The sequence below is a fragment of the Mesoplodon densirostris genome, chromosome 4, assembly GCF_025265405.1.
Source record: "Mesoplodon densirostris isolate mMesDen1 chromosome 4, mMesDen1 primary haplotype, whole genome shotgun sequence".
In the NCBI taxonomy this organism is placed as follows: Eukaryota; Metazoa; Chordata; class Mammalia; order Artiodactyla; family Ziphiidae; genus Mesoplodon; species Mesoplodon densirostris.
Window position 1 is genome coordinate 85,099,804 of NC_082664.1, and position 13,449 is coordinate 85,113,252.

General features: G+C 42.9%; 1 protein-coding gene across 1 annotated transcript in view; it reads right to left on the reverse strand.

Moving 5' to 3' along the window:
* The window catches only part of FSIP1 (fibrous sheath interacting protein 1), a 193,352-nt gene that overhangs the window by 15,820 nt on the left and 164,083 nt on the right, over positions 1 to 13,449 (reverse strand). The window contains exon 10 of the mRNA XM_060096079.1: positions 247 to 757. Within this exon, the coding sequence (XP_059952062.1) occupies positions 247 to 757 (511 nt within the window). The remainder of the gene's footprint in view (positions 1 to 246; positions 758 to 13,449) is intronic.

Below are 13,449 nucleotides of genomic sequence, written 5' to 3' on the forward strand. Positions count from 1 at the left end.
TTTTCTGGATAACCATCAAGAATATGTATTAGTTACCATTAAGAATAATGCATTTTGTAAGAGTACTAATCTCAACCTTGATCTCATATGAACATTAATAAATACATTCATATGTTAGCATGCTCTTAATTGACCCCATTTGTGACTTTCAAGCATACCTCCTTATCCTACTCTACTTTAAACTATACTACCTTTATATTGAAGTGTTTAGTAAGGATTATTTTCAGTGTATTCTCCAAGCCTCACCTGGTTTGGGTTTCTCTGGAGGGCTGAGTTTCAGATGTTGGTCTTCGGATGAAAGGCTCACATTGATGCCATACAGTGGATCATCCAAGAAAGAGGGCCTTTTCAGTCTCCCAATGCCAAGAGTCTTTGACATAAAATAGTCTTTTGTGTCACCAATAACCTTGTCCTCAGAAAACTGTAGGCATTTCATATTATTTGCTTCAACGACAAGAGCTTGTGACATAAAATGCCCAGTCAAGGCTTTGGTGAGATAGTAGCCTCTAGATGTTTCACTTTCGGCATTCTCAGGCATATTTGCATCTTCCACCTCAGTGCTTTTGACCTTTGTTTTTGACCCATCTAGTGACTCAGAGAGAATAGATCTGGAAAGCTGGGGCAACTCAGGTGTTATATCCTCAATGTCTTTCTTTTCTCTTTCTGAAGACAGTCTAATCATGGATTTTTGTTTAAGTGTGCATTCATCCAGAAGACACCTTAACTGTTCCTCAGAGAGAAGTGATGTTGAATCTAACTGGTGGAATAAACCAAAAGTTTTCATAGTCAATTGATTAGTACAGTATAAATGCAAGTAACAGGAAATCTTTTACTCAAAACCCCCAAATAACAAAACCACTCATATTAAAGTATCCAAAATTGCAGGGGAAATGTACAACATGCCTAGAGAATAAGTTTAGAATCAATCACACATACTAAAATCCAGAGAAAGGTCCCACAACACTGATGGAAATGAACTGCAGCACCAAATTAACCACTAACACTCCCTCTACACATAGAGGTACCTTGAGCTGAAATGAAGATATTAGAAAAGCACCTTCAATTTTATCAGTCTTGGGGCATCAAACAGGGTAGTAAGTAACCAGCTCTTTGATAAATAGCCAGGAATCCTGCCATAATCTCCAGTAGGTGTTTCTCTGTTCCCACTACTCCTTGGTGTAAACCCTATCACCACCCAATTCCTATATCAGGCAAACAGGGCAGATTCACCTGCCCCTGGGGATTCACCACTCTTATGTCTGTCTACAACTTTCAGCAGACAATACTACCAAAGACAGAAAAGGAAGAGTGAAGGGGTGGTGCATCCTGAGATGTGTAGTTGCTTCAGTGTTACAGGTCTAGACAGAGGCCAGGGACATTCCAATAGCAGTGCATTCTGGGAGGAGGATTTGATCATACACACTTAATCTCTGCTTGTAGATGTTATCAGGGCTGATTGTTTCAACCAAGATCTTAAGGATTTAAAAACATTTCTTCTCTTCCAGTGATGCTCTCAGGAAATAAATCAAACAAAAGTATAGAGCTATGTTCTATAAGAATTCAACTGAACAGCATGCCACCTGAATTGCAACAATGTCAAAAAGAATGTGATTGAAATATATTGAAAGACACTGAAAAAAATTTCTCCTTCTTTAAAGAATCAGCACTGTCCCTGATTTACATGGTGGATTATCTAGGACACCACTAATCCTCCTTTACAGGGGAATGAATTATCTGAAAACAAGAAATTCCCATAAGAAAACCTAATCATGAATTGTAATCGCCTTAATTTCTACTTCAGTAAGTTAAAACAATGTTGTTGGCCTACTTTGTAGTACACAGTAAGAATTAACCAAATATTCTGCATTTATAAAGTATTGGGGGGGAGCTGTTATTAGAACTAGTATATTTAGTTCCCCATTACTGTGCAATGCTTCTAATGCAGCTAACAAAAAGTAGTATATTAAACAAATTTTGTATCATGCTTTTAAAAAATATTATGTGTTTTAAAATTATGTTTAACTTCCATATACTAAAAACCAGTTTTCATAGTGGCGAGTACCATTATGAGTTTGAGAATAACAAGAAATTGTCTGGGAATATATTCTTAATAATCACGTGGGATTCAAAATTCAGGTAAATCCCCCTAAGGTTAATATGCACGTCAAAAAAAAATAGGAGTTGAATTACATATTAGCAAATCCTACTTTTAATCACTAGACATTTCATGCATCCAGATGCATAGGTGCATTCCCTTCACCCTACTATGTAAATGTAGTCAACTAGAAAATGAAGGCAGCCCTTATATGGTACTAGATAACTAAAGTATACTTTCAAAATCTGCATATATAAAATTCCTTATAATGAGTAAACAATTCCCTAGGATTTAGAAACCGCCCACTGAGTGTCATCCTAAGCAAACATCCAAACCAAAGGCTTAACATATGAAATTTCCAGACCCTAGAAAAAAATCAGTCCATACTAGAGCAAGAGGGTGAAGGATTATGGAAGGAGGTCTCTGGGAGGGGCGGGGAATAAAAGAGGGGGAGGTGGAAGATGGGTAGATCATCTGATATGTTTGCTCATGTCCCCAAATAATATTGATAGGATAGATGCTTGGAAGTTCTGAAGACATATTTAGCTAGACACACAGAAATTTAAGTAAAAGGAAAAATAAAGCAATTATGAACACCGGGGAAAACAGAAAGCTAGTTTTTCAGATAGATAACAGAAAATTAAGCAAAAGAAAATAAGATAATTATTAACTCTAGGACAAACAAAAAAGTTGTACAAGAAAGAATACTATAGTATACTACTTGCTTTTGTTGTAAATAACGCTTTCACAGTCATCATTATATAAATAGTGATGACTGGGATAACCAAAAATTGTGATTTAACTATTTTGGAGAAGTGGTAGGAGAGAGAAGGAATGTTTGGAGTAACAATGTGAAATCCTTGGCTATAATTATAGGAAGTCAAGATATAATTGATATAATAGTATAGTACCATCATATTACTGATATGAAATGTTAGGTCATTGTAAATTGATATAAAACTGATCAATTAGGAAGGCAAGCTATTAAGAAATAATATAGAGTTAAAGCAGGGGAAACCTTCTAAAGGAATTAAAAGGGGTTGACTCTGGAGAGCAAAACTAAGAAATGGGGAAGAATGGGCAAGGAGCTACCATTTGTGTTTAAAACATTTTAACACAACTATTTCTTTATTTTATTACTATAAGAAAAATTAAATTTAACTTAAAATAAAAAATAAAAGTGATTTAAATGCATTCAAAAATTTTAAATAAAATTAATTTAAAAATAAATATCTGGGGCTTCCCTGGTGGCACAGTGGTTAAGAATCCACCTGCCAATGCAGGGGACATGGGTTTGAGCCCTGGTCCAGGAAGATCCCACATGCGCAGAGCAACTAAGCCCATGCGCCACAACCACTGAGCCTGCGCTTTAGAGCCCGCGAGGCACAACTACTGAAGCCCGTGCGCCTAGAGCCTGTGCTCCACAACAAGAGAAGCCACCATAATGAGAAGCCCACGCAGCCCAATAAAGAGTAGACTCCCACTGACCTTAACTAGAGAAAGCCCGCACACAGCAATGAAGACCCAATGCAGCCATAAATAAATAAATAAATAAATAAATAAATAAAATTATTTTTAAAAATAAATAAATAAAAATAAAACTCTGGAATATTAAAATGAAATTCCCAACTGGCTATATCTTTGGGCATCAGAAGCAGATCCAGGTTTCATGGAGCCTGAAGTTTATGTAATATTGGAGCAGGGGAGGGTACTTCTTTAAGAAAAAGAATACAAAATTACAAATAGAAAATAGGTATAAAAGTGAATTTTTCTTCTTTGGAATGTGAAAAAGATCACAACAAATTAATGGGGGAAAAATCAAGTCCATCTCTTACACTATCTCTTTAGGTCATTTACCAGAAATGCTTATGTTTCCTGACTGCAACCTAGCTTCCTCTCCCCACTCAAGGTTCATACAAGAGAGGGCTCCTGAAGCTTAAGCTTCACTGGTTTCATAGTAAATCTTCAGGGTGCTCCAAGATAAAGCATAACACATTTGAGTCTGTATGTACACAGAAATAAGCTCAACTACAATAACCCTGATCCTCTGGTGGAAACAGCCCAATGGGAAAGAAAACACAGAAGACTAGAACTTGGGCTTCAGTTCAAGCTTTGCCACCTTGTGCGTATCACCTAAGGGACCCATTTCCTGCAGCTGTGAAATAAGGAATTGAAGAAGATGATCTCTACATTAACTTGTAGCTCTAAACTTGCTTTTTATGAATAACTACTCTAAAATTAAAAATACATATTAGAATAAGCTGTTCTATTGCACCTCAGAATGTCACCTGGGTAGAATTTATGAAAACAATAACAAAAAGAGAACTTTTATTTCTTTAATTTCTTCACAATACCATCTTGAACTCAAAAAATAACTAAAAATTCTCTGGTCTCAAAACATTGTAAGTACAAGTGAACCAAGTATATTAAGCTCTCAAATTAAATTAATTTCATTACAGTGTTTCTGGGTGGTAAGACATCAGAACCTTCAACACAGGCCATCTTTCTCATCTTTTGATTCCCTGCAGAGCCTTGCCCACAGTAAATGCTCAGTAAATCAGTGTTGTGGAAGGTTGCTGAGTGTTTTGAAATGGCTAAGTACTACATTAATATAAGTTATTTACAAATGTGGAACTGGACTAAATGGGGCTTATCACAAACATCCCTAATGACTCTTGCTAAGTCAGGGGCCATAACCCACACCCTTCATCCAGATTGCTTTGAAACTCTGAACTAATTAAGCTCCGTATCTGAACGACTGACTCACTGTGCAAGCACAGTCAAGTAACCATCTGTTCAAGTCTTTACCTCAAAGTATTCGTCTTTCATGCCAGCTCTAATTTTCCAGTATTTCATAAACAAGTTATTATTCATGCTATTCCTGTCCTTCATGAAATTCATCATAGTGCATCTCAGTCTTCATTTTTCCAGACCAGAGCCCAATCTATTTTCTCTCCTTCTATGAAAGCCCCTCTTTTCCCATCCTCATTTAAGTAGTCTTTTTATGGATCTTCTTTCTTGTTTTAGCCAAAACACACACACTCTGTAGTCATAGAGTAAATGTATTGGATTTTCTCATCAGGAAAAAACTATAGAACACTTGTGGTGTTAGTTCTCATGCATCTTGCTGGTCTTGTTGGCACCCCAGGTGATGTCGTACAGAATAATAAAAACTAGCATTTACTAAGCACCTACTTTGGGCCAGATACTGCCCTATGCATATTACATGTATCAATTCCTTTAATCTCCATAACAAACATATGCAGTAGATACTATTGTTATTCCCACTTTATAGATGAAGAACTGAGGCAATGAGAAATTAAGTAATCTGTCCTTGGTCATACAACTACTAGGTGGTGGGACTTGAATCCAGATAGTCTGGGTCCAGAGCTTATAGGCCTTACATAGCCTCTCACTGTAAATGAGTTCTCCCTCTACCATTCTCTAAGTATCCTTTTCCCAACTGACATTCACTTTTCTGTCCATTCCCTCAGATATTAAAAACTCTTCCTGGGCTTCCCTGGTGGCGCAGTGGTTGGGAGTCCGCCTGCCGATGCAGGGGACACGGGTTCGTGCCCCGGTCCGGGAAGATCCCACATGCCGCGGAGCGTCTAGGCCTGTGAGCCATGGCCGCTGAGCCTGCACGTCCGGAGCCCGTGCTCCGCAACGGGAGAGGCCACAACTGTGGGAGGCCCGCATACTTCAAAAAAAAAAAAAAAAAACCTCTTCCTGTAGATTATTTCACTTAACTTTGGATTTTATTACTCCGACTACCTCAGCATCTTACACAGATTTACACAGTGTCCTCTACTTCAGCTCACTTCAGGAAAAAAAAAAAAGACAACCCCACCTCCATTCACAGAGTGCCCACTGTTTATACTTCTCCACCCATATAAATACCAGTTTGGTGTAGGAGCTAAATCTGATGGGGAATGCAACTTGTAATTGCTGGTGAGGGATCACAGGCTGTGGATTACCTCACCCTCATCCCTGCCTCCCCTCCTATGCTATGTATGTGGAGTTTCCCCAGCCATAAAAATCTCCACTCATTTGGCACTGGATTTGTTGACAAGGCAATCAAGATTTTATGTCTCTGGTGCAGATAACCAGAAAGTCAAGTATTATAAACTAGCAGAGGCAATTTTGTCCTTTGATGTAAGCTTATGTCTGATGTTGGGTTTTTTTTCCCCCACAAACACTAAGTTCCTAAAGACCCACCCTATAAAGCCAATACATTTATCACAAGTGAGAAAACGGTGGAAAGCGGGAAGTCCTAAATGATTAACAGCAAGAGTGTGGATATAAATGGCTTTCAATGACATCAAGTTCTACTTTAAAATAAACAGCTAGAAAACATCCCACCCTTTGCTTAATTACCAATATATAAGTTTACAACTCTGTTTCAGCCACTGCTGGCAACACTTAAGCAGTAGTTTAGTCAAGGTTTTTTAGCCATTAGGGACAGAAATCCTTATCTCCAAAAAACCCCAAAAACCAGGGTAGGCTATGATGAACTCCTTAAAAAACAGGGTAGGCTATGATCAACTCCTTTAGCTTTCGCTTGTCTAGAAATCTCTTCATCTCAGGCAGTAGAGGTGAGTGTTGATGTAGGATCTAAGAAGTCACCTCATGGATACCAATAAGCAGGAAATGAAGTATCAACAGGCCTGTTGGGGTCTGGAGCTGAGAAGCCCCCAGGAACCAAAGTCATGGGCTTCATTGTTCTCTTACTGAGTCCCTGTGGTCTCTTAACTCACTGCTTGTCTGATGCATGCTCCTCTCTGCAAACCAGCTTTCTCTGCTTATTAAAGGTTTCTGCTCTCTCACAACCTCAGCTTGCCCAGGAGGCATGAGTTAACTCTGGTCTGCACTCAGCATGACATTAAGAGTCTGGCACCCACCAATGACTGACAGTGGTCTCTATGTCTATTAGCTCAAATTTTCAAGCAAGATAACCTGGTTGGTCACTGACCAAATGACAGACTGAAATGTCAGTTTCAAGTGTTCACCACTAGTCCAATCACCTGTGGTGAGGGTCACATAGTATGAACTTGGCCACTCAAGTCCATGCTTTTGGATAAGGGGGATTTCCCAAAGAAGAAGGCATGAGCAGAGCAGGGACCCCAAAATAAATCTACCACATTGCTAAACTAGAATTGCTACTAAGTAAATAACCAATAGAAGGGACCTGACACTTAATGAAGTTTTATAGCCAACTAAAGGATTAAGAATCAAGGAGTTGCCAAACTTCACCTATCTCATTCAGTCTGAGCACTCACTGAATAGCTAATTGAGATATAAAAGTAGAATTACTTGTCAGAAAATATTCACTTGTAGATAGAATGGTAAGACTTCCAGGTGGACTACAGAATAGCACTTTCAAGTCAATATGCTCCTAATCGGCTCATATAGGCTCAATAGAGTCACATCACTTGCGGTTCTTAAGAGTAAACAAGTCTGAAAAAGACGGGGGTAAGTGATTGGTGTTCCTCTGCATGTCTGCATCAACAAGTATACACTGCCAAGGACTCACAGAAGGAATAGACTTATTCATCCTTCCCCCTCCTTAGCTCTTTCCCTCCCTATCCTATTCTTCCCCCTTCCTCTCTTACACTGAGGCTACCCCAGTCACACAGAGCCAAGTCTGGTAGGTACAGTGCTCTTCAGAGGCCACCAAGGTCCCAGCGGCCAGGCAAGATCTGGCATATTTTTACCCAGAATAGTCAGAGGTTGTTCAGCCAGAGGAGGCTCTGAACTCCAGTCAAAAGGTCACTGCCAGAGAAACTATGTAAAACATTAGGAATAAGGGCTGAGGCCAGGTTGTAAACAGGAAAATGAGTCAGCCCCCAAGTCAGAAGCTGGAGGATCTGTGGATAGAATAACATAGTGTGAAATAGGTCAAGATGAGCGGCTCTGAAGTGAGTTCATAAATGTCGTGATGGTATTGGAAGTCTGCTTTTATGCGGGGCCTTCCATGTCAAAGTAACCATGTAGCATAGGACACCCCCCTTGCCCAGGCCACCTATCTTCCCTGAATGACTAGGAGAGGCAGGGCTTGGAAGGGTTTGCCTGATGTGTTTGCTCCATGAAAGGCTGCTGTGCCCGTGAGCATTCCCGTGAGCATTCGGTGATGGTTCTTCCCAGCCTAGGTGCCAGAGCTGGTCTCCATGACATCAGGCTTTCTGTTTCTAAGAGGACGAGAAGGGTGGGATGCCAGCAGGATCCCAGTGTATAAAGGAAGGGTGGGCATGGATGGGAGGCTCTAGAAGCAGGGTATGGGATTCTCCATTCCTCTAACTTGAAAGGGGGCTATGAACTCAGCTTTAGTTGACGACACAGTCAGAAGGGTGCAGATGAGCCTGGAGGAGAGCTAGATCGACTTCACAACTTCGGTTTCTAAAAGAATGATGGGGGAAAGGGGCTCTCATTTTTCCACTCTGGGGGAAAATTATCATTTGAGCATTGCCAGCAGCTGCTGTTTTTTAGCAGTAGAGACAGCAGACCAACTTCAATCAGATTCCCCTTGTTCTGAGCGAGTCACTGGAATGGCCCTTCTGTAACACATCTGTCACTTCCTTGCCAGAAACAAGGCTTGGGTTCCAGCTCTGCAGCTGGAAGGAGCCTGGCACCCCTGTCCCACATTCTCCCAGCAAAACAAAGCTTAACCAGGAGGTTGTCAGAAATGAGGTGAGCAAGTTTGTACACAGAGCATTTCTTCTGGTCACAGGGGGCTGGAGCACCCACCCACCTACCCACCCATCCCCCACTCCCTGGGGAAATGTATCCTGTATGTTACTTTTAGAACAACTATGTCTCACTGCTATGCAAGATGGCTAGTTTATTGGATAGTAACAGTTATGAAAATCATTTGCACGGTCTTTTCTACTCTCAGTTTGAAGTTTATTTTTACTATGTAGAGATAAGTTGGGTCAGAGGAGGTTGTGATGGGGTCAGAAGTCAAGAGAGCCACTAGCTATTTAAATGCTTAAACGTGGGCCAGAGTCCAGATCAAGCTTCACCCTTTTGTCGGAGGTCAGCTGGGAGATGAGTCAAGTTAGAGCGATATGGTATCATCAGAAGAGATAACCAACAAGGACCTACTGTATAGCACAGGGAACTCTGCTCAATACTCTGTAATAACCTAAATGGGAAAGAATTTGAAAAAGAATAGATGCATGTATATGTATAACTGAGTCACTTTGCTGTACACCTGAAATGAACACAACATTGTTAATCAACTCTACCCCAATATTAAAAACAAAACTAAACTAAACTAAAGAACCCCTGTATATCCACAGGGCTGCAGAACTTTAAATACTTCTCTTGACATCATGTAAACTTCCCATTAAGGAGAAGGTGACCTCAGAACTCTGTCTCCGGGATCTTCAGCATGCACTTTCTGGGCTAGCCTAGAAGCAGTGGTGACGTGGTCACTATAGGACCATCCCCAACAAGGGCTTATTTAAGGTCAGGTCAGGCGAGGATATCCAACAGGTGTTAAGGAGGATAACTAATCACAACTCACACCCAGTCCAGGAGGACACGGAGGAGGCCATCTACTGGTGCTGAAACAAAGTGGAGATACGGCATGGCCTAAAAGGTAGTACCTGACCTCACACGGCCTGTCAAGGGATCAAACAAAGCCTCCAGGCTCTGACCAAGAGGACTTCTGCTTTCCAGAGATGTGGGCCCTCGATTTGTGATCAGTGCCACATTCATCAGCTGCTCTGAGGACAGCTCTTCTGCCTTTTGCTGTGCAGTGTCTCACTATGGTAGCATTATCTAGACGGCCCCAATCAGAGAGAACCCTCAGTTGGACCCCAGCTGTCGCTGAGCAGGACCCCAAGGGACCTTCCGAGAATAGGACTTCCCCACGCCCATGTCCTCTGCCTGCCTTCTGTCTATAGAGAAACTCTACCAAAGCATAAGTTTAATCAGAGACATGAAAAAATGCAGAAGCGAAGGAAAACAGTCAAACAGGACCAAATAATAATAGTTTCGCCATTAAACACAGTCAAGGACCTTTAGTTCCTCCTCAAGGGCTTTAGATAATACTCTGAGCTGTTTTGCAGGTACTGACGCTCCCACCAGATGGAGGAAGTGAACTGTACGCTGCCACCAGCTCATAGATCCCAGGCTGATTGGAACCACAAGGTTGATGTTGACTTCCTATTACCTCACCTCCAACCAATCAGAAGAAGGTCCACGAACTGATCACACACCCCACAACCCCCCTCCCTCACCCTCGCTTTAAAAAACCTTTCCCTGAAAGCCTTCGGGAAGTTCGGGTCTCTCAAGCACTAGCTGCCTGGACTCTTTGCTTGGTGGCCTGCACTAAACACCGCACTTTCCTTTGCCACAGCCTGGTGTCAGTAGACTGGCTTTACTACGCACGGGCGAGCAGACCCAAGTTTGGTTCAGTAACACACCCACATAAGTGAGACCCCTCAGAGAGATGCCCAACCCTGGGAACTGGAAAAGGAAACTGAATATTTCCTTGAATGGACGAGAAGTTTCCTAGCAGCACAGACAAGCCCAGGGGCCATGCTGCACTGGCATTCAAATGCTCCAACGTGACCATACCCGGTTTATCCATCACCCAGAGCTGCGCACCTGCCTGCAGCTGGGCTGAGTGGATCTAACAAGGCTTGTGCTGCCCCCAAAGCTGTGGATCCAGGCATCGCTATTGATGCCACTGCCACGCCCTTCCTGTCACCCTCAGGCACATCATGCCCCTCTTGCCTCTCATCCAGGACTTCCCTATTGCTGCTGAGTTGTGACTTGCTAATGAGGTGTGAGATGCTCAGCTGGCCACTTCTAGGCTTGTGCAAATCAGTCAGCCCTTGGAGTAGACTTTGACCAAGAGGGGAGAGGAACCAGTGAGTAAAATCCTTCCCCTTCCTCCTCCTGGAAGGACTGCCCTGAAATGTAGTCCCCCATATGGATTCTCTCTGAAGGTATCCCCCCAAGATGAAACAATCAGCGTTGTCGCCCCCCCCTTCCCATTTCTGCTTTTCTGGTGTTGCTTTAGCCAATTAAGTGGCAGCCTGTGAGTTTCAGGCTCTGCTTTTCCAGACTGCGACAGTCACAGTAAGCAACAGCCTCCAAGTGCGGGCAGGGCTCTGGAAGTGGCAGCTTGAGCTGCACAGGATGAGCCTGGGAGCACTGGGCCAGCAGCTCCACCCCAGCCTCTATAAACTGATCAAAGGCTTCCAGGGCAGAGCTGGCTGCATACAGACACTGCAGAGCTATGGCCAGCACTGTCGAGATCCTATGAGGCAAAGTAATGCTTTAGGATCCTTGGGACTCATGGCTTAATAGCTGGTTCCTACTGCCACGGCTAGACGGGAGCAGCAGAGCACTGCCCAAGGGATTGGCTCAAAGGAGAAAAGCCCGTGGAGTCCTGGGAGGACATCTGCCCAGGGCAGCCAGAGGGAGATAGCAGAGCTGGAGAGATTATATGAATTGGAGCTAAGGGGAGCCAGCCCAGGTCATAGCTTAGGTTTGAGTGTCAAGATAAACAGAAAAAAAAAAAAAAATGACAAACACGAGGTGTAAAAGTGGCCATGGAATGGTGTTCCATACCAAGTCACATCCACTGCAAAGACAGAGGAGGTCTGCCTTCATTCTGGGCGGGCAGAGTTCAAGACCAGGCCGGAGCTCTAAAGAAAGTTAAGCAAGAACAGACCCTACCCTGTCAGCAGCCACTGATGGATCAAAATGAAGGGCTGGGTAAGCCATGCAAACACGTGACATTCCTCTACATCTTACATGCATCTCCAGCATCCTTTCTCCATGTTGTTTTCCCACAGCCATTGATATTTCATTTGGTAAAATGCCCCAAGTTAAGTGTTCCCTAGGCTGCATGTCATCTTTTTGAAAAAAAACGAAAAACAAAAAAACCCACAAAACAGAAACCCCCAGGTGGAGAGGAAATACCCTTAACAACAGCATAGAGTAGGAGATAGAGGCTGCCATTTCTGAGTTTAAACCCCAGCTCTCTCACTCCTAGCTGTTCCATTCCATATTGGGCAGAGTATTTGACCTCTCAAAACTTCAAATGTCTAAACTGTAAAAGTGAAACAACAACTTGCTGACTCCTAAAAACTGGTTGTGAGGAGTACTAACAACTAACAATATGCAATGAGCATGAGATACATGCGTGAGGCTGCTAGCACCGCACCTGATGCAGAGTAGGTAGGATTTCAATCAATGCCGGAACACCGGGAGGAACACTACGCTTGACTGAGAAGAAGTAGTGGCTAGATAACCCTGTTACGAAGTTATCGACTTAAGTCTGTATGTTTCAAGTTCCAGTGGCCCCTACCACTGAGGGTCTCTCTGGGGTACCAGAAATAGAGCTTTGCACATCATGTCACAACTAACAATCTGCAATGAGTGAAGTGTCCTGTATACTCTAATGGATTCATAGGGGGCTACAGCAACCAACAGATGCCAGGAGAGGACACACACGAGGGAAAGGTTGGAACATGAATCTTCGTCTTCCCTGCAGGAAGCTTACGCTTCAGGGCAGATGCTATTAAGTATTCAGTACCAGAAAGTACCATAGTAACCAAAAAGGACCAGAAAGGGGCTGGTTTCAAGACACTTTTACCATTGCTCAAAATAATCAGTGTCAGGACTCAAGATGAATTTTGTGAAGCAGAGGAATGTAGGTGAACTGCACTTGTTTCATGCACAGGACACTCTTCCCTGTCACCAATGTCCCCTCCGTGCTCTGCTCCCTTCCCTAAGGCATCTGAAGACCACATGCTGCCTCCTCAGCCCTCTCTGCCTGAGCACAGATTCCTCAAAAAGTATACTCAATTCCAAACCATTTTTTTCTTTTTTGCAGTACGCGGGCCTCTCACTGTTGTGGCCTCTCCCGTTGCGGAGCACAGGCTCCGGACGTGCAGGCTCAGTGGCCATGGCTCACGGGCCCAGCCGCTCCGCGGCATGTGGGATCTTCCCAGACCGGGGCACGAACCAGCGTCCCCTGCATCGGCAGGCAGACTCCCAACCACTGCGCCACCAGGAAAGCCTCCAAACCATTTTAAATGTCCCACTGCCCTCATATCAAAACTTACCTGTCCTGAGATGTGTTTCCTCATTAATCTCCCTCAGACAAACAGATCTAGGTCCATCTATAATCCTCCCAAGGAACAAGCTCGAATTTTACAGGAGCTTCTTCAAATCAGAATGACTTAGTCCAAAGACATGATTCTAAGAATGGGAATCCGGACCCCACAGCTGGATGGTAGACAATATTTGAGAGATACCATTTTTAGCAGCCTCAGAGAAGCCATATAGTGAGACCTAGTCTAGCTCTACAAATGATTGGTCCTGTCAAATCT